Source organism: Asterias rubens, chromosome 17 (assembly GCF_902459465.1).
Source record: "Asterias rubens chromosome 17, eAstRub1.3, whole genome shotgun sequence".
Classification (NCBI taxonomy): domain Eukaryota; kingdom Metazoa; phylum Echinodermata; class Asteroidea; order Forcipulatida; family Asteriidae; genus Asterias; species Asterias rubens.
The window spans coordinates 9,070,814-9,091,777 of NC_047078.1; the positions used below are offsets into that span (position 1 = coordinate 9,070,814).

At 40.4% G+C, this 20,964-nt stretch overlaps 1 protein-coding gene across 5 annotated transcripts; it reads right to left on the bottom strand.

Annotated features, from left to right (window-relative positions):
• Positions 1-810: 810 nt before the first annotated feature.
• On the bottom strand, positions 811-20,512 carry LOC117301663 (gamma-aminobutyric acid type B receptor subunit 2-like). Of its 5 annotated transcripts, XM_033785689.1 has the most exons (11): positions 17,754-17,879; positions 16,902-17,130; positions 16,146-16,209; positions 15,968-16,044; positions 14,863-15,013; positions 14,076-14,208; positions 13,617-13,730; positions 12,853-12,960; positions 4,876-4,972; positions 3,032-3,161; positions 811-1,061 (listed from the first exon to the last, which is right to left on the bottom strand). In XM_033785689.1, exons 5-9 carry the CDS (start codon positions 14,907-14,909, stop codon positions 4,922-4,924), a joined length of 453 nt encoding a protein of 150 aa, XP_033641580.1. In that variant the 5' UTR covers positions 14,910-15,013; positions 15,968-16,044; positions 16,146-16,209; positions 16,902-17,130; positions 17,754-17,879; the 3' UTR covers positions 811-1,061; positions 3,032-3,161; positions 4,876-4,921. The 5 variants fall into 5 exon arrangements, with proteins under 5 accessions (XP_033641580.1, XP_033641579.1, XP_033641583.1 ...); XM_033785688.1 differs by lacking the exon at positions 17,754-17,879 and having other exon boundaries at positions 16,902-17,402; XM_033785692.1 differs by lacking the exons at positions 811-1,061; positions 3,032-3,161; positions 4,876-4,972; ... (2 more) ...; positions 14,863-15,013; positions 17,754-17,879 and adding exons at positions 17,519-17,703; positions 18,404-18,472; positions 20,148-20,512 and having other exon boundaries at positions 14,140-14,208.
• Positions 20,513-20,964: the final 452 nt, after the last annotated feature.

Here is a 20,964-nt window from a genome sequence, read left to right on the forward strand (position 1 = left end):
ACCTCTCCCCATTACTCGTTACCAAGTAAGGTTTTATGATAATAATTATTTTGAGTAATTACCAACATGTGTCCACTGCCTTTAAGTCAAATCTCTTTCAAGGATGAGAGTCATTGCTCACAAAAAGCTCTGAAACTACACATGTTGGATACAAATTCTGCTGATGTATGTTGAATTTATGGCTTTTCCACCTGTACGGTAACACCTGGAGTTATAGATTCCACTGAGCTTTTAGGAACAGTGTTCTCAGCACTAGAGAAGTAGATCAAAAAGCAGGTTTTTGTTATATTATAGAAAAAGTAACAGCAGAATTTCTTCACCAGGCTGACTTAAAAAGTCTGAATTCAGATAAAAGTCTGACAAATCTCATCCCTGCTCTTTTCGACAAATTCTACAAATAACATAAATTGGGGTTGAACAAAAAAATGAGCAGGACTTAAACCACCGACCTCTGGATTAATTCCCGGTGCTCTACAAACTGAGCTGAAGTGATCTCGCTATTTGGTCAATATCTTTGTCTGGGGGTGTCAGTCAGAGGTTGTTTAACCTGACGAAGGACATCCTGAATCTGTGAACACACCAGATTCCTTTTGGTAAAAGCCCTCGGTGGTGTTTATAGTCAAGACATGCTCACACACCTGGGCCCAATTTCTTAGAGCAGCTAAGCACGAAAAATTGCTTCGCATAACATTTCTTCCTTGATAAAACAGGATTACCAACCCAATTTCCATTTGTTGCAAATTGCTTGTTACTGGTATTTAGCTGTTGTTTGCTTACCTGAAAATCACATGGTAATTTGTTGGTAAAAATCTTGTTTTTATCAAGGCAAATATTTCATGCTAAGCAATTTTTGTGCTTAGCAGCTGTATGAAATTGGGCCCTGACTAGCTCAATGGTTACCGTTCCATTTACACCACAACCTCCCACACCGTGCTGATTGTATGCTACAGTGAAGACCTGTTTGCCAGAGGGTGTAAAGTGGACAAGCTGAACGGCATCATTGTGTCCGACAAAGTCTTGGAAACTACTCTCATGATAGTCAACCACCTTGAGAAGCCGCTCTGGAAAAAAAAAGATATCAAACAAGTGTTTCAGTGTAATAGATGTTAAATCTGTACATGTATATAGGATTTGAGGCATTAAATGGTGAGGTATCAATATTTATTTGGTTTACAGTAACACCATGTGTGTATCTACTTGCCAGGTAGAGTATTTTTGTTCTTAGAGAGCTGTCTTTCTTTATTCTACTACTGTGGAGTAGATTTATCGGATGTTCGAGAGACTTCTCAGTTCTGAAAAGAACTGTCCTGTTAAAACTACTACCCAGGCGGAAGGTATACGAAATTGGCTGGGACTACTACTTTAGCTTATAGGATCGTAATTAATTGTACTACCGCGGAGTCAGTTCTTGAAATGTTCTCAACTTTCGACTAGCTTGATCTAGTCATCGTCAGGAGACTTAAGAGATAAGAGAGAAGTGGGCTTATTTAAAGGGATTCAGAGGATCCAGTGCAGACAGTTATCTAAGAACAAACTCTACCTGGCTAGTAGATACACACATGGTGTTACCGCAAAACCAAATATATATAGATGTTAAATCTGCATGGGGATAACAAATATTAATTTTGATTTTTGTTGTACCCTCATACACCGATGTGTGTTAGCACTGTATACTCAGTACTCTGAACAAATCACAGGCATTTTACTCAGGTGAGATTCGCACCCACGACCCTTGCAATTCTAGAGCACCAAGATTGGCAGTAGCCAGAGGCAGTTTAAATCCTATGTTTTTAGCAGCGGGTATCGCAATAATATAATAGACATAGATATTAAATTTGTGTCTGGAAAAAAGATGATTAACTTTACCTTTACACCAATGTGTGTAAGCACGAGATTTTCAGTGGTTCAGTCAAAAAGGGCAGATTTTTCCTGTTATCAGCAATAGAAGATTAATGACTTGATTCACGTTTCGTCATTACCCAATTGATCTTTCATGCGCCATTTTGGGAATAACTTTCCCTGAGCTTTTTAACTGTGAATTGAATGGAAGGAAACCTCTTCTACACGTACATCTGTATTCATACCAATAAAACTTAATGAACATTTCTTTGTAAACTTGCAAATTAAATCAATATGGTGTCATACAAAAACAGTTTGATTAAATGTAGTGGACACTATAAGTAACTACTAAAAATAAAAACATATCAGCATAAAACCCAAGTAATGGGGAGCTGTTGATTGTAAAAAACATTGTGAGAAACAACTCCCTCTGATCGAAGTATTTCCTGTGACAAGGACGTTTTTTCTTTCATTATTATCTCGCAACATCGACGACCAATTGAGCTCAAATTTTCACAGGTTTGTTAGTTTATGCATATGTTGAGATACAACAAGTGAGAAGACTGGTCTTAGACAATTACCAATAGTGTCCAGTGTCTTTAAAGCCATGTGTACACTATTGGTAATTGTCTAAGACCAGTCTTCTCTCTTGCTGTATCTCAGCATATGCATAAACTAACAAACCTGTGAAGATTTCAGCTCGACTGTTCGTCAAAGTTGCGAAATAACTATGAAAGAAAAAAACACCCTTGTCACATGTAGTTGTGTGCTTTCAGATGCTTGATTTCGGGACCTCAAATTCTTAACTTTGAGGTCTCAAAATCAAATTCGTGGAAAATTACTTCTTTCACGAAAACTACTCCACTTCAGAGGGAGCCGTTTCAAAAAACTTTCATTTTAAATGAGATTGAAAAACATTTTTTAATGAAAGATAATATAATTATTTCATATAATTATTTGTAATAGTAACTATATTAGTATGCATAAAAAAAAACACAAGACCGCCGGACTTGTTCGGCATAAAGTTTACTGGACCGAAGCTAAAATCACTGGCCTCGGGCCTGCGGTCCAGCGTGAAATTCGAGCCCTGTCCAGCCCCTATTCCTATAAAGGCCGGCCAAGCGGACCATTTCTGTTCTGCCTCTTTGGACCAGTCTGTAATGAGCAAAGGGGGTTAGTAGGATGGGCTTACTTGTTTTCTTTGTTTCCAGGCGGGCAGCTGTCAGCTTGCTAAGGTGGGCAGCTGTCGTAGGCCGCACTAGAAATATTCATCATCATTGAACAGCATCAAGTCGTCATCGTCGAAGCACTTGAAAGATGACCTAGTGATGCAAAGGCAAGTGAAGATATCAACGTCAGCCGTACTGTTTTTAGTGATTTATAAAAGATCCAGTACATGTAACTCCTTGAGACACAGCCAGCTGTATTTTTATCGAGATAGTCAGTTTCACTGACATGAGCACTGAGCAGTTGGGTTCACAGTTATGGCTGTGACCCATGGCGTAGTAGGAGACTTTCTTGGACAAAGGGTGGCAGCAGACTAGCGGGGTAAATCCAATGTTCTCAAAATTATGCGCATGTCTACTTCTAGAAACTATGTTTATAAGGCTCCCCTGTGAGCCTTATATGGGTCTAGTATTTTGGGCCTCTTTAACGCGATACGTTTTTCAAATCAGCGTTGATAGGTGAAAGTATTATGACCGTTAGCCAGCAATAACTGAAGTTTCTTTTGTACTACACTACCAAAACTTTCCACACATACTCAATATGCATCCATAATGCTTGCATTTCCTTTTTGTTGAGTGAAATTAAAAAACATGGTCAAAAAATACAATTTTCTGCTCGGTACTCACTGTTGTTTTTCTGCCGCATCGCACGTTTTTTGACTTCTCAATATGCTCAACGCTTTATCTTTTGGTCACTCGACCACCAAGCGCTGTACACCAGCCTACCAACCTACCGCCGCACAGGTTTGTAACACCACTCTCACAGAATGGTTTAGTCCGACTCGGCCGCTGCTCGGCAGTTCGTCGATCTACATGTAGTAGGCTGCATAATGCCATTAACCGGATATTCGAATTCGCGCAGGCCTAGTAAACACTGTAAATTTACCTGGTAAGTCTGCTGCCACCTAGCGTTGGAAAGTCTCCCATTATGCAAAGTTAGTTTTAAGTGGTTATTTTGAAATGGTCTCGAATCTCCTGAAACACTTGTGTGACAACTGTACGTTGAGGCTGTCATGAATCTTTTGGAACTTGGTCAAAAGATCAGGGTTGAAAGTCATACTGACAAAAAGTTTAAAGACACTGGATGTGTGGACACTAATGGTAACTGTCAAAGATCAGTCTTTGTCAATAGTGTCCACTGCCTTTAACCTAGATACAAATTTTGTGAGCATGTCGATATTATGGCATTTTCACCTTTTAGTAACCCTATGAACTTAGATTTCTCAGAATGTTCAGGAACAGTGTCCTCAGCACTAGAGAAGTAGACCACACAGAGCAGGTGGACAAATATCAGCCGACTATATTCACCAGGAAAGTTGGGGAGGTATTGCTATCTGCTCTACCAGCCAGGCTTCCTATCCTAGATGCATGATACCCAAGCCTACATAAGTATAGATAGACAAAAGGGGTAACCCTGTTCCAGCTAGCCCCAGGGGTAGGTTGCAACTACCCCTGGAAAAACATAATAGTGGACACCTTGAAGTGACCTTCAGGCCTTGGGTGTCTGGCGACACATACAATTTTGTATTTGTTTTTAACTGACTTAAAAAGTCTGAAAATTCTCATCCCTCGAAGATGCAAAATGCTCACTTTTTCAGAGGAAGGGATCAAATGTTTGTAGGGAAGAGCGAAATCATGCATGTGGCCGAGTGCAGGAAAAACATGCGGTAAGATAAAGTGAGAGCATTGTATTGTATTACTACAGAGGCACAGCAAAATGAAAACTAAAGCCATGTTAAAGCCTAGTATCATCGAACTGTCCAAACTCTGTTGGAATGCATCTCAAACTAATGGTTGTTGATAAACATACCTGTTGATATGGAGAAGACATCGTTGAATCTCGACACCTGTCAGCTTCAAATCAGGCATCTTGGAGGGGCAGACTTCATTTGTCTGTAGCTAACACACTGTATGAACAAAACAATACAAACATATATCAATCAATCGATAAATTTGTATAAGGGTGTAATGTTGTTTTCCCTTCAATTGCAGCAACAATGTGTTTTGATCACATCAACACAAGAGGGCGCCGTTTCAAATAAAAACCTTACACACATCGGTGTATGGGGAAAAAAAAAACAATTAATAAAAACCAATTGGTTTGCATCTTTGTCATGCTGGGCACATTATTTTAAAACCACTTTGGTCTCCACAAAAACAGGATTACATCAACTTGAATGAATAGTTTTTGAATAATAAATAAAGGCACTACATTTTGTTGAAGCCACCACTAGAGTGTTAAATAATCATGTGACTGAACATTCTGCCGAGCATTCTGGAAAAAAAACAGAGGTTTAAAGAAGCCATGTGCCTTATATCATTTTCTAATATATTTGGAGAATTTCTTTTTAATTCTCATATAAATATTTATTATTAATAGTATCACTTAAACATCGGCTTGGTGATTCAATTATCAAACTGTTCAATTAACGCTTTATTATAAATGTTCAGAGAAAAAAAAGGAAAAAAACTATAAATAAAAATCAGATTTGAAAGCGCATCATTATTCACACTTTTTATTTTTTATTTTTCTATGGGGGGGGGGGTAAATTATTATGGTAATTTTTAAAATGTCACAAAAAATATTTTGAATAAAATGAAGACAACTGCTGGCTATAGAGTCATACACAAAGTCTAACAGAACACTTATAGTTACTGCAGTATGGCTTCACCAGGAAACCATAATTTCACTTTTGCCTCGAAAACAGGAAAATTTCAAAACAAATGGGACCAGTTGAAGTCATCGAAGATCGGTGTGTGTATGGCCTATTCAATGTCCAGCAAGTTTTAACATAATGTTCGCATAACAGGAAAATTTTTCACAATAAAAAACATGCAAAATAAATAAAAAAGCTCATTCAATTACTATTAAACAAATCTAATTACATTTTTGGCACAAGACATATAGGCTTCTTGGTTAAAATCCGCAGATTTCGCAAGGCATGACAGTAAAACACCCCAACCCCCATGAAGCACAAACACTTCAAAACAAAACTGTTTTCCCCCATTTCAGACCATCAATGTTTGGTTTCAGGAGTAAGAAGTTATATTTTTTCTCTAAATGTAGACATATTATTTGTTACGTTATCAGAATTTATTACTGTCTCCAGTTAATCCCAAAACAAAATTGTTTTAATTTTCACTTAACCTCACTTGGTAACGAGTAATGGGGAGAGGTTGATAGTATAAAACGTTGTGAGAAACAGCTCCCTCTGAAGTGACATAGTTTTCGAGAAAGAAGTAATTTTCCACGAATTTGATTTCGAGACCTCAAGTTTAGAATTTAAGGTCTCGAAACCAAGCATCTGAAAGCACACAACTTCGTGTGACAAGGGTGTTTTTTCTTTCAATTTATATTAGGTATCTCGCAACTTCGACGACCGATTGAGCTCAAATGTTCACATGTTTGTTATTTTATGCATATATTGAGATACACCAAGTAAGAAGACTGGTCTTTGACAGTTACCAATAGTGTCCAGTGTCTTTAAAATACTTTAATTTTTCCCCCATATTCGTCTATCCATAGAATAGAAGAATTCAAAATAGCAACCACATCGGGTGATCTATCTAACGCCTAAGGAGAATTAAGCTCAATCTAGCAGATGATAATTTTGTTTCGAAATTTAGAGGTTGGGTGATTTTTCTTAGACTCATTTAAATTGTTGGCATATATCCTAGTGTCATGTGTTTTCAGTAGGAATTTGTTTCAATGTCATGTCTTTGCAAGAAAGATACCAAATTTGTTGTTTGTGCAGGGGGACATGCCCCCCACCTTTTGGAGGGTGAGTGACACAATATCAAATGTGTCCCCCCCCCCCACTTTTTGACAACCTTTATCATGAAGCCCAAGTTTTGCACTGTGTAAGACGAAACACTGTGTCCCTATATGGGCATTAATCCTGTGGGCAAAGAATGACACAATATCCCCCCCTCAAAATTGGCCCTAGGTTGCATCACAGAGCATCTAGAATGCAAAATTTTCCCGGGCTCTTAATTGGGCCCGCACCCGCACGCCGTGCGTAAAGGCTTCTCACACGCATGCTCCATCGTTGAGAGATTTGCACCTTCCCCTTGAAGAGTGGAAGGGACGTGTATCCCACCCCACCACACCCCATTTTCGAATGGTGGGGGACACAGTGTCAATATTCCCCGTCTCGTTTGACCAGCTTTATCATGAACATGGTTGCATCACAGAGCATCTAGAATGCAAAATTTTCCCGGGCTCTTAATTGGGCCCGCACCCGCACGCCGTGCGTAAAGGCTTCTCACACGCATGCTCCATCGTTGAGAGATTTGCACCTTCCCCTTGAAGAGTGGAAGGGACGTGTATCCCACCCCACCACACCCCATTTTCGAATGGTGGGGGACACAGTGTCAATATTCCCCGTCTCGTTTGACCACCTTTATCATGAACATGGTTGCATCACAGAGCATCTAGAATGCAAAATTTTCCCGGGCTCTTAATTGGGCCCGCACCCGCACGCCGTGCGTAAAGGCTTCTCACACGCATGCTCCATCGTTGAGAGATTTGCACCTTCCCCTTGAAGAGTGGAAGGGACGTGTATCCCACCCCACCACACCCCATTTTCGAATGGTGGGGGACACAGTGTCAATATTCCCCGTCTCGTTTGACCACCTTTATCATGAACATCGTGTTGTGAACTGTGGAACTGTGGAGCACTGGAACACAATATTGTTTTGTTTCGTTTGCCTCTTGGCCGCTATTCTATTCATCCTATGTCTCTCCCTCCACTGCAGTCTGGAGGAAGGCCTCTCCATCATTGTTCCATCTCGATCTTTCCTGTGCGCGTCGCATCCATGTGATGGTTCCACCCTCTGTGATGTCGTCCACACCGGGCCCTTCTATGTCTCGTATGTGTTCTCGGGGTCCATTCCATAATGCAATGTGTCCATCTTTTGTCATGGCGTCTTGCAAGGTGGTCTGCCCAACTCAATTTCTTTGTTTTCATTTCCTGTATGATGTCCCTGGCATTATTTTTTTTTCGTATGTCCTCATTCTAATCCTGTCCTTTCTTGTATACTCCTACCATGGTCCTTTCCATTGCTCTTTCTGTGACTCTCAGTTTCTTTTCAAATTTCTTAGTTGTTGTCCATGATTCTTCCTCTCGTACAAAAATTAGGACTTTCAGCAATGCTCTTGAATCATTCTGGAACTAAAAATGCTAGAGAGACGCAGTTTGTACCTGCGTCATCCTGGCATGTCCCTGCATCCAAATTTCAAAGTTTTAAGGCGGCTTCCAGACTTCTTGATACCGAAAATTAAAAGTAGGCGGCTGTGCTCCGAAACGAACTCAACAAGCCTTCTACGAGATTTTTGTGCACAGAGAAAATCAAAACTACAACAGGTCAATTTGACCCAAAATCATTGCTCAATCTAAACAAGTTTAGCACTATTGCATGGACAATTTGAAGGGCTTACGTCTCGTACAAAAAATAGTGCTATTGGGGATTTTCAAATCGACGCTAGAGGCCAGGGAGTAGACCCGACACACCCCATAAATTTGGGACATTTAATGCATAATACACACGGCATGTGGTGATTATTGGAGACAACAAAAATATGTGTTAAACAAAAAGCCCGGACTTATAAAAACTTTCAGCTATGCTTTTGAATCATTCTGGAACTAAAAACGATAGAGAGACGCAGTTTGTACCTGCGTCATCCTGGCATGTCCCTAAATTCAAATTTCAAAGTTTTAGAGCGGCTTCCAGACTTCTTGTTAACGAAAATTTAAAGTAGGCGGCTGTGCTCCGAAACGAACTCAACAAGCCTCCCTACGGGATTTTTGTGCACAGAGAAAATCAAAAGTACAACGGGTCAATTTGACCCAAAATCATTGCTCAATCTAAACAAGTTTAGCACCATTTGATGGACAATTTCAAGGGCTTACCTCTCGTACAAAAATGAGTGCTATGGGGATTTTCAAATCGACGCTAGAGGCCAGGGAGTAGACCCGACACACCCCATAAATTTGGGACATTTAATGCATGAAATACATGGCATGTGGTGATTATTGGAGAAAACAAATATATTTGCATTGAACTAAAAGCCCGGACTTATAAAAACTTTCAGCTATGCTTTTGAATCATTCTGGAACTAAAAACGATAGAGAGACGCAGTTTGTACCTGCGTCATCCTGGCATGTCCCTGAATTCAAATTTCAAAGTTTTAGAGCGGCTTCCAGACTTCTTGACACCGAAAATTACTAGTAGGCGGCTGTGCTCCGAAACGAACTCAACAAGCCTCCCTAAGGGATTTTTGTGCATAGAGAAAATCAAAAGTACAACGGGTCAATTTGACCCAAAATCATTGCTCAATCTAAACAAGTTTAGCACCATTTGATGGACAATTTCAAGGGCTTACCGCTCGTACAAAAATTAGTGCTATGGGGATTTTCAAATCAACGCTAGAGGCCAGGGAGTAGACCCGACACACCCCATAAATTTGGGACATTTAATGCATGAAACACACGGCATGTGGTGATTATTGGGGAAAACAAATATATTTGCATTGAAAAAAAAGCCCGGACTTATAAAAACTTTCAGCTATGCTTTTGAATCATTCTGGAACTAAAAATGATAGAGAGACGCAGTTTGTCTGCGTCATCCTGGCATGTCCCTGAATTCAAATTTCAAGTTTTAGAGCGGCTTCCAGACTTCTTGACACAGAAAATTTTAAGGAGGCGACTGTGCTCCGAAACGAACTCAACAAGCCTCCCTACGGGATTTTTGTGCACAGAGAAAATCAAAAGTACAACCGGTCAATTTGACCCAGAATCATTGCTCAATCTAAACAAGTTTAGCACCATTGGATGGACAATTTCAAGGGCATTCCTCTCGTACAAAAATTAGTGCTATGGGGATTCTCAAAGCGAAGCTAGAGGCCAGGGAGTAGACCCGACACAACCCATAAATTTGGGACATTTAATGCATGATACATCACGGCATGTGGTGATTATTTGAGAAAACAAATACATGCTTTGAAAAAAAAGCCTGGACTTATAAAAACTTTCAGCTATGCTTTTGAATCATTCTGGAACTAAAAACGATAGAGAGACGCAGTTTGTACCTGCGTCATCCTAGCATGTCCCTGAATTCAAATTTCAAAGTTTTAGAGTGGCTTCCAGACTTCTTGATACCGAAAATTAAAAGTAGGCGGCTGTGCTCCGAAACGAACTCAACAAGCCTCCCTACGGGATTTTTGTGCACAGAGAAAATCAAAAGTACAACGGGTCAATTTGACCCAAAATCATTGCTCAATCTCAACAAGTTTAGCACCATTGGATGGACAATTTCAAGGGCTTTCCTCTCGTACAAAAATTAGTGCTATGGGGATTTTCAAATCAACGCTAGAGGCCAGGGAGTAGACCCGACACACCCCATAAATTTGCGACATTTAATGCATGATACACACGGCATGTGGTGATTATTGGAGAAAACAAATATATGCCTTAAAAAAAAAGCCCGGACTTATAAAAACTTTCAGCTATGCTTTTGAATCATTCTGGAACTAAAAACGATAGAGAGACGCAGTTTGTACCTGCGTCATCCTGGCATGTCCCTAAATTCAAATTTCAAAGTTTTAGAGCGGCTTCCAGACTTCTTGACACAGAAAATTTAAAGTAGGCGAATGTGCTCCGAAACGAACTCAACAAGCCTCCCTACGGGATTTTAGTGCACAGAGAAAATCAAAAGTACAACGGGTCAATTTGACCCAGAATCATTGCTCAATCTAAACAAGTTTAGCACCATTGGATGGACAATTTCAAGGGCTTTCCTCTCGTACAAAAATGAGTGCTATGGGGATTCTCAAAGCGAAGCTAGAGGCCAGGGAGTAGACCCGACACAACCCATAAATTTGGGACATTTAATGCATGATACACACGGCATGTGGTGATTATTGGAGAAAACAAATATATGCCTTGAAAAAAAAGCCCGGACTTATAAAAACTTTCAGCTATGCTTTTGAATCATTCTGGAACTAAAAACGATAGAGAGACGCAGTTTGTACCTGCGTCATCCTGGCATGTCCCTGAATTCAAATTTCAAAGTTTTAGAGCGGCTTCCAGACTTCTTGACACCGAAAATTACTAGTAGGCGGCTGTGCTCCGAAACGAACTCAACAAGCCTCCCTAAGGGATTTTTGTGCATAGAGAAAATCAAAAGTACAACGGGTCAATTTGACCCAAAATCATTGCTCAATCTAAACAAGTTTAGCACCATTTGATGGACAATTTCAAGGGCTTACCGCTCGTACAAAAATTAGTGCTATGGGGATTTTCAAATCGACGCTAGAGGCCAGGGAGTAGAACCGACACACCCCATAAATTTGGGACATTTAATGCATGAAACACACGGCATGTGGTGATTATTGGAGAAAACAAATATATTTGCATTGAAAAAAAAGCCCGGATTTATAAAAACTTTCAGCTATGCTTTTGAATCATTCTGGAACTAAAAACGATAGAGAGACGCAGTTTGTCTGCGTCATCCTGGCATGTCCCTGAATTCAAATTTCAAGTTTTAGAGCGGCTTCCAGACTTCTTGACACAGAAAATTTAAAGTAGGCGGCTGTGCTCCGAAACGAACTCAACAAGCCTCCCTACGGGATTTTTGTGCACAGAGAAAATCAAAAGTACAACCGGTCAATTTGACCCAGAATCATTGCTCAATCTAAACAAGTTTAGCACCATTGGATGGACAATTTCAAGGGCTTTCCTCTCGTACAAAAATTAGTGCTATGGGGATTCTCAAAGCGAAGCTAGAGGCCAGGGAGTAGACCCGACACAACCCATAAAGTTGGGACATTTAATGCATGATACATCACGGCATGTGGTGATTATTTGAGAAAACAAATACATGCTTTGAAAAAAAAGCCTGGACTTATAAAAACTTTCAGCTATGCTTTTGAATCATTCTGGAACTAAAAACGATAGAGAGACGCAGTTGGTACCTGCGTCATCCTAGCATGTCCCTGAATTCAAATTTCAAAGTTTTAGAGTGGCTTCCAGACTTCTTGATACCGAAAATTAAAAGTAGGCGGCTGTGCTCCGAAACGAACTCAACAAGCCTCCCTACGGGATTTTTGTGCACAGAGAAAATCAAAAGTACAACGGGTCAATTTGACCCAAAATCATTGCTCAATCTCAACAAGTTTAGCACCATTGGATGGACAATTTCAAGGGCTTTCCTCTCGTACAAAAATTAGTGCTATGGGGATTTTCAAATCAACGCTAGAGGCCAGGGAGTAGACCCGACACACCCCATAAATTTGCGACATTTAATGCATGATACACACGGCATGTGGTGATTATTGGAGAAAACAAATATATGCCTTGAAAAAAAAGCCCGGACTTATAAAAACTTTCAGCTATGCTTTTGAATCATTCTGGAACTAAAAACGATAGAGAGACGCAGTTTGTACCTGCGTCATCCTGGCATGTCCCTAAATTCAAATTTCAAAGTTTTAGAGCGGCTTCCAGACTTCTTGATACCGAAAATTAAAAGTAGGCGGCTGTGCTCCGAAACGAACTCAACAAGCCTCCCTACGGGATTTTTGTGCACAGAGAAAATCAAAAGTACAACGGGTCAATTTGACCCAAAATCATTGCTCAATCTTAACAGGTTTAGCACCATTGGATGGACAATTTCAAGGGCTTTCCTCTCGTACAAAAATTAGTGCTATGGGGATTTTCAAAGCGACGCTAGAGGCCAGAAGTAACAGAAAGTCTGGTTTTACGCTAGTTTCTCTTCCAGCCAAACTTACCTGTGCCTCCAAGAATGTCTGGTTCAAGTAGGTCGTGTCCAACGTAATGACACAATCAATGACAGAAATCATCAACACGCCGCTGATAAGTTTCCAGTCTGGTAGATCCTGAGTGATTGAAAATAAATGATGGGAAAAGAGATCAGGTACAAGACGGAATGTCACTTGCCTGAACCATCTGACGTCACACTTCGAGGCTCGTGATTTACGTGAATTACTGTACGTCTGAGTTCTGCCGTTGAGCCCATCACTAACATAATCATCTGGCTTTTGTCATGATTCCGGAGATTCGCATTTAAATCTGACGTACATGTGTATACATGAACCAATACCTGCCAGAGATCTGCCGTTGTACCTAGGAGTACCCGACCTCGCATCATTATTGCACGTGGCTTTTCATCATGGTTACAGGAGATTTTCAGTTAAATCCAATGTCAATGTGTATTAATTTTTTATACATGAAGCAATACCTGTCGCGAATAAGGAAAGGGGGCCAGTCTAGGTTAACGCTGCCTTGTGATAAATTGTGTCTAGTGTACAACCATGAATAGACAACCTTTAAACGCTAGGTGGCAGCAGGCTCCAATGTTTTCTCGCAACATTTTGTGCTCAAGCTCATCATACGTAACCTGATTGGCTGCTTTCTACTACTCTGTGGATAATATTTCTAGAGGCCGATGACAAAAAATGGAGGAACGTTTTGCCGTTGTCTCTAAAACAGTTTCTGTTTTACATTATTCCTATGTGTTGTTATGAACTCTTACAATTTGTTTGAACTTCTTGACGGCGACAGCGAAGATTGCTTGTATCCGATATGTCTTCATGAAAACAGAACCAAAGGTCAGAGATAGTCCAAGAGATATCAGCATCCTCTCAACCTGAAACAGCGAGGAATCATCGAGAAATATCAACAGCTTTATGGGTGGTTATAGTGCATGCCAAAATCATTTGTGTGTGTATAGCGCCCTCCTTGACTAAGTCCAGGGAGTCAATGCGGTGGCGAAAGTATAGTTTTTCAATCTGTATCTCTCTCGGTTTTCTCTCTATTGGTTTGTTTCAAGGTAAAGCTTCAGATTGTTTTGATTAATGATAGTGATCATAATATGCAAGACACGTCATTTTGGAGCTAAAGAGACAAGTCTTGATGTCATCACAAGAAACTGACTTTAGTTTGTTTGATTAAGTGAGAGTTGGAGCAGTTATAATACTGCATGATTGCTTACATGGCACTTGATGAAGATGGCCGAGTCAGGCAGGTTAGTCTTTTCCCATCCTAAGGCAAAGACTGATGCGTAGAGAAGCAGACAACCGACTACAGTCAGGTTACTCAGGGAAGGGCTTGACATCTTGATGGCCCTGGAATTGAAAGAAAAAAACACGGAATTGGAACAACGAAGTGAAATGCTGAAGCAGCTACCTAATAATGACATTGATCTAATAAACGGTCTACCGGGTCCTGGTCCTAACATGCCTAACAGCAGATACATGTGTCCTTAAGCAATACACTTCACCATGATGCTTCGTTCTTCGGATGGGACATACAGCCGTTGGTCCTGTGTGTTGTGTCACAACGCACGTTAAATGACCCAGTGCACCTAATATCACAAAGGGGTTCGCCTGGTGTTCCTGGTTTCAATCGATCAAGTCGAGCGTCATCTAGAAGCTCGAGCCTGCTCAGTGATTTTTCTCCAGATGTTCCGGTCCATAATGCAGGAGCGTAGTTCCTCAGCGCTGGTGAAGCCGCTGTATCGTTTCAGTGTGTCTACAAAAGAGAGACATCTTCAAAAGAGAGACATCTTCAAAGGAGAGACATCTTCTGGTTCCTGGTTTGCTTGGCTGCATATTGCGCCACAGCACTTTGTAAACCATGATTACATGGTGCTATGTAAAAGGAAGATATCTTATAACTCAAAACGTGGTCCCACATCTTGCAGGAAAATACTGAATGTTGAAGCACCTTGAGCGTCACTTAGTGACAGGTATGAGCGCCATAACAAGCCACTATACTACCTCTTATGTTTGTATTTGATGTTGATGAAGAGGAACGTCAAACCCATGACAGAGCCGAGTGAGGCGAGAGAGAAGAGCGTGATACGAGCTGTTGAAGATATCTCCTGGATCACTGTCCTTCTACTAATACCGTCAACTGGGATGTGATCTCCTGGAAACATAAAACAATACTTCTGTTTTCAGTCATTGTTAGAATGATGCAAGCTATGGTAAAGTCACATATACTGTCCCATAAGACAGACACTGGTTTTACATGCCCAATGAATGGATAAACCTGCAGTGACGTAAGCTTTCAAATTATACGTTATGATTGGTCTGTTCGGTAGTGATGACGTAGCTTGTCAGTCACATATACCACATGTTAACTGAACTTTCTACTGTATGTTGCTGCGTGTGCATATTATAATGTGTGTAATCATCAAGTAAACCTGTGATCTCATTTGAACACATTTTAAAACCTTCAAGTGCGCAAAAGGTGCAATACTGGCAATGCTTATCTCAACACACTGGCATGACTGGTCATATACTGAGAGAAGCTGATAGCAAACCAACAGTCTTTCAGATGGTCTAAATATTGTGTTTCAACATTCCAGGAGCAGACCCATGATCTGCACAGGTTAGGCATGATTCCAGGAGCAGACCCGTGATCTGCACAGGTTAGGCATGATTCCAGGAGCAGACCCGTGATCTGCACAGGTTAGGCATGATTCCAGGAGCAGACCCGTGATCTGCACAGGTTAGGCATGATTCCAGGAGCAGACCCGTGATCTGCACAGGTTAGGCATGATTCCAGGAGCAGACCCGTGATCTGCACAGGTTAGGCATGATTCCAGGAGCAGACCCGTGATCTGCACAGGTTAGGCATGATTCCAGGAGCAGACCCATGATCTGCACAGGTTAGGCATGTTAGGTCAGGTGTGCCAATCAATATTGTTACTACAGACTATAATAAATAAGGCTCGTTTGTGTATGAGTCAATGGGAAAATTATTTGAGACATCGGACCAGTCTATGTTGTAAAAAATCCAGCGGGTAAACGACCACCACTTTTTTAAATATTTTTTATAGCAAACTATAAACACGGCTATTGTCAACTGTTTACCTACCCACATAAGCTCTGTTCCTCCAGGTTGAAACTCTTGTGTCTGTACTTTGTAAATCATGACATTCTCAAACTTGTCCCCTGCATGTAATAAAATACACAAAATAATCCAGATTCAGCAACGTCATACTTGGTATTAGTCTGCTGCCACCTAGTGTCCCAAAGTCTCTTTTTGAACTCACCGTGAACCTGTTCCACGTAGATATTCTCCGTCTGTCTTTGCCCGTCCTTGATCAGAACTTGCCCCTGAGAAAAAGGTTGACGTTTTGATTAGAGGTAACTAAGTAAATAATAAGTGATGTTTGAAGCTTTGCAAGATGTGATGAAGGATAAAAATAAACTATCAGTAAAAGTAAACTTGCGGGTACAACCGTGTAAAATCTTCTCTTTTGAGCGAGTGTTTGGCTCTGAAAAGAAACGGTTTGGGTCAAGACCTTCTCACGGTATACTCTGCTCGTCTTCTCCTGGAGACGGGCAGTTTCTTCCTATAATATATATATTGTTTCAAAGGGTTTCTCCAGGAATGAAAACAACTTCGAATGGATTTACCGGTATTTCCTCTTTTTCTTTTAGCCTTGCTTGGGGCGAACTTGCATAACAAAAATTGTATATTGATATGTATATTTGGTTTGCGGTAACACCATGTGTGTATCTACTTGCCAGGTATAGTTTGTTCTTATAGAGAACTGTATTGCTTTATTCTACTACCGCGGAGTAGATGTTCGGGGGTTCGGGAGACTTCTCAGTTCTGAAAAGAACTGCCCTGCTTTTTAACTATTACCCGGGCGGATGGTATAGAAAATATGCAGGGACTACTACTTTAGCTTATATAATCGTGATTAACTGTACTACCGCGGAGTCAGTTCTTGAATTGGTCTCAACGTTTCGACCAACTTGCTCAATCTTCTTGAATGAAAAACACAAAAGAGGACTTTTACCAGTAATCCGGTGAAGTCACGGTTGTCAGCGTTCTTGAGGATGACTCTAGCCATCTCGTCATTGGAGTAGCTGAAATTTTCGAGTGGTCGTGGAGGATCCAGACGCTGTAGGTCAGCTATGGAAGCATTCAGAGCTAATGCTATGGCTATGACCTTCATAGATGTAGGGTGCAACGATACTGGGATGAATGCTTTGATTGTAGTAAACATAATGTTCTGGCAACGGTCTCTGCGGAGAATAATGTTAAGCGGGAATAAATAATAACAATAATGGATTCTTGTTTATCTGTCACTCCGAGCTTTTTGACGTTCAGTATTTCCTTGCAAGGTATGTGGGACTATAATGTTTGAAATAAATGAGATATACTCCTTACTTAGCACCATGTTTTGCTTAACAATGTGCTGTGGCACAATATGCTGCCATTCAAACAAGGAACACCGCGGGGCTCTTTTTGAAAAGTGCAATGTGTTCTTTTACGTGCGCTATACACAACACACGTCATCAACGGCTTTACGTCCCATTCGCAGGACGAAGCATCATGGTTAAGTGCCTTGCTTAAGGACACAGGTGTCACGACAGGACATCTACTCTGAAAGCAATTTGTTAAGTACAGTACCACTCCATTGAAGTTCAAGTCCAGAACTGTAGGCTGTCTTTGGTTGCCGTCAAAAACCATTTGGGAATTGGCGGCTGTATTGAGCTGTTCTTGCGTACATGGCTCTAGGTCGTCTGGTTTAGCGTCTAACCACCAAGAGGTTTTCCCGACCCATACTTAGCTCCATACATTCCAGCCAGATATGCCTATTTCAAGATAATAAAGTCAGATTTTTTAAAACAATAAGGGAGTTTACCTTTCGGTGCATCCAATTCAAGTGCTCTACGAATGTCAAGCATTCTCTTGTAGTCGTGCATCGTGACTCTAGTAAGGACAATGGGAGACCTTTGTGACTCTGGCGGCAGCAGGCATAACGGTCCTTTTTCGCAGCTCTGCTGGGCACATAAATATTAAAGGAACACGTTGCCTTGGATCGGACGAGTTGGTCTATGAAAAGCGTTTGAAACCGTTTGTTATGAAATGCATATGGTTAGAAAGATGTTTTAAAAGTAGAATATAATGATCCACATAAGTATCATTCAAAATTGCACGGTTTTCATTTTACGCCGCAAACTAACATGGTCAGCCATTTATGGGAGTCAAAGTTTTGACTCCCATAAATGGCCGACCGTGTTTGTCGACGAGGTAAAACGAAAACCATGCAATTTCGAGGCATATTTGTGTAGATCATTGTATTCTACTTTTAAAACATCTTTCTAACCACATCGATGTTATAACAAACGGTTACAGGACGCTTTTCAAAGACCAACTCGACCGACCCAAGGCAACGTGTTCCTTTAAGAACTTTATGTCTATAATGCCAATTAGTGCGCACATGTCTGAGCACAAGCACTATACTGGCGAGAACTATGAAAAAGGACCGTCCAAAAATCTCCCCTACATTACTTGACAAAACAGCTGTACAAAGTGACGCTTCCTGTTGAATGAAAACAATATGGTTCTTGCGTCCTGGCGCTAAAAGTGAAAACCAAACAAACGGGTGATAAAGTTCGGTGGCATCAAATAAAAAGAAACAGTAATGTCTATATCTGTTGTAGTAGTAGTAAAGTAATGCAGGCCTGTATGCCTCGTTTTTGAAGGGGCAAGGGCACCGAGGCATTTTCTCTTTGGTAAAGGGCACCCTATACGCATTTCAATGGCACCAAGGCAATGACAAGGGGCAACGGAGGCAATCGCCTGGTAATGGTTTTTATATTTGAACGAAGCCTTGATGGTTGATTCAAGATAAATTGTGGGTCGATTTAAATGCGCTTATTAAAGAGGTCTCCTCTCCCAGTAGGCCTATTTGACAGTTGGTTTTCTCGTTCTCATTTTACTTAGTACTCAGCAATTGCTCTATTATTCAAACTTAATTTAGGATTTTTGGCATCATTATTGTTGTTTATAGTGTTATTCTCATCATTGTTATCTTCATCATTTCTGTTTTTGTTCTAATTGTTTCTCCATACGTTCTTGTTCCTGTGTTTATGTTATGTTTGTCTGTCCATCAGGCATCTCACCACTTCTAGATGATGCCACCATAAATATATTCTCTGTCTTTATAAATTATTGTTGTTTGGCTTTGTACTTAGGATTTGATGCATTACATGGTATAAGGTATCAATATTAATATTCGGTTTGCGGTAACACCATGTGTGCTACTTGCCAGGTAGAGTTTGTTCTTAGAGAACTGTCTTTCTTTTTTATTCTACTACCGCGGAGTAGATTTATCGGATGTTCGGGAGACTTCTCGGTTCTGAAAAGAACTGTCCTGTTTATTAACTACTACCGTAGCGGAAGGATTGAAAATTGGCTGAGACTTTGGCTTTGTATTTGTTTTCATAAAGTATGGTCAGAAATGTGAGTTTGAATTGCAAGTTTTTTTTCCCCGTTCATTTAAAAACAATGAAAGAGCACCTTTAGATTTAGAAGATGAAAGTCAAGATTATTCATATCTACAACTCTTTCTTCTGCTACGATGTGCCCATCAGCAGCTTCCACTAGCTCTCGGAAATGATCAACGTACTGCAATTAAACCAAACTCAATACATGTAATTAGTCGTTATTCTAGTAAGTGTGAAGCTGTAAACTGTACAGTATTTTTGTGCACAAGCCTCAGTAGAAAGTGTTTTCTAAAACTGGGGATTCCGAGTCTGTAAGTCATAGGCCTATGTGGGAAATTATTTTCATTTATTTTTTATCAAATTCGACTTTTTCGGACAGAGATATTTCAAGGGATGTTTTCTACTACCAGCATTAGACTGATGGTGTAAGTTTTATTTAAAACTGTGATCTATGGGCCTTGTGACGCGAGGCAATTGTACAGGCAACTTGGAGGAGCAGTGTACTATGATCCTAAGAAAAATACTAAGAAAAATGTATGAACATTTTACTATTTTAGTACCTTTTCTTTTTGGAGATTGCCTGGAAGTGGTTGCCAGTAAATTGCCTTGTGTGACATGGCCTTTAGACGAGTTTTTGTCTTACCAATTCTTGTCAGTTCCTTTAATTGGAGTTCTTCTTCACATTCTTTTGCCAAACAATTGTTTTTTTTGTTCTCAACAAGAGTATGAAATAAACGTGTATTGAATTGAATTGAATTGAAAACTTTCATTTTTCACCTGTTTTTGTTTGTTCTGAGGCTACTTACTTCTTGATCTGCTGCACTTTCCTCGTAGATAAACGCCACCCTTCGCCACCCGACCCGTTTGAAGCAAGCCACCTGTGCAACCTTGAATTCCCGGTCCCTGTGAAGGGCCATGACGGTGTATGGGTCCACAGAGCGATCCAATAAAGCTTCGCTGGTACATGGCTGGTAGCAAGGCCATGCAACCTCATTGAGGAAAGAAACGGGATAACCAAAAGTTAGTGCAATTAAAGGTTTTACAAGTATGGCAGGAGATTTTGTCTCCCAGATATTCTGTCCCCACATACACAGTGAGGTGTGTACAAACTACTTCTGATAGAACCCTCTTTTTGAAACTTTGTTAATCTTTAATCTTTAAACAATGGACCAGCGTGCGCACAGGATGGATCAATGACCGACCGTCTTTTTACCCCTAGATGAGGGCGCCCTACTTGTATGTCGATGTCACGTGAATAAGGTCCATACTACAACTACCAAAGAAAAATCGACGATCGAAGTCATCAAAGTATTTTGTTACCATCGGTTTCATTTAGATGGATATATAAGTATAAAAGATTGTGAGGAACGTCTCAGAAAGAGTTAATTTCCCACTCAAATATTAAAAGCCATTTAAAGGCATCTGAAAGCACACATTTTGTGCAGTAAGGTTGTTTTTTCTTTCGTTATATTGTTTGCAACCATGGAGCATTTATTGCTCCATGTTGCAACTTCAACGACCAAATGGGTCCAAATTTGTACAGATTTGCTATTTTTGTGGATACACCAAGTGAGAACTGGTCTTCGACGTTTTACACAATGTATCAGGTGCCTTAAACATGCC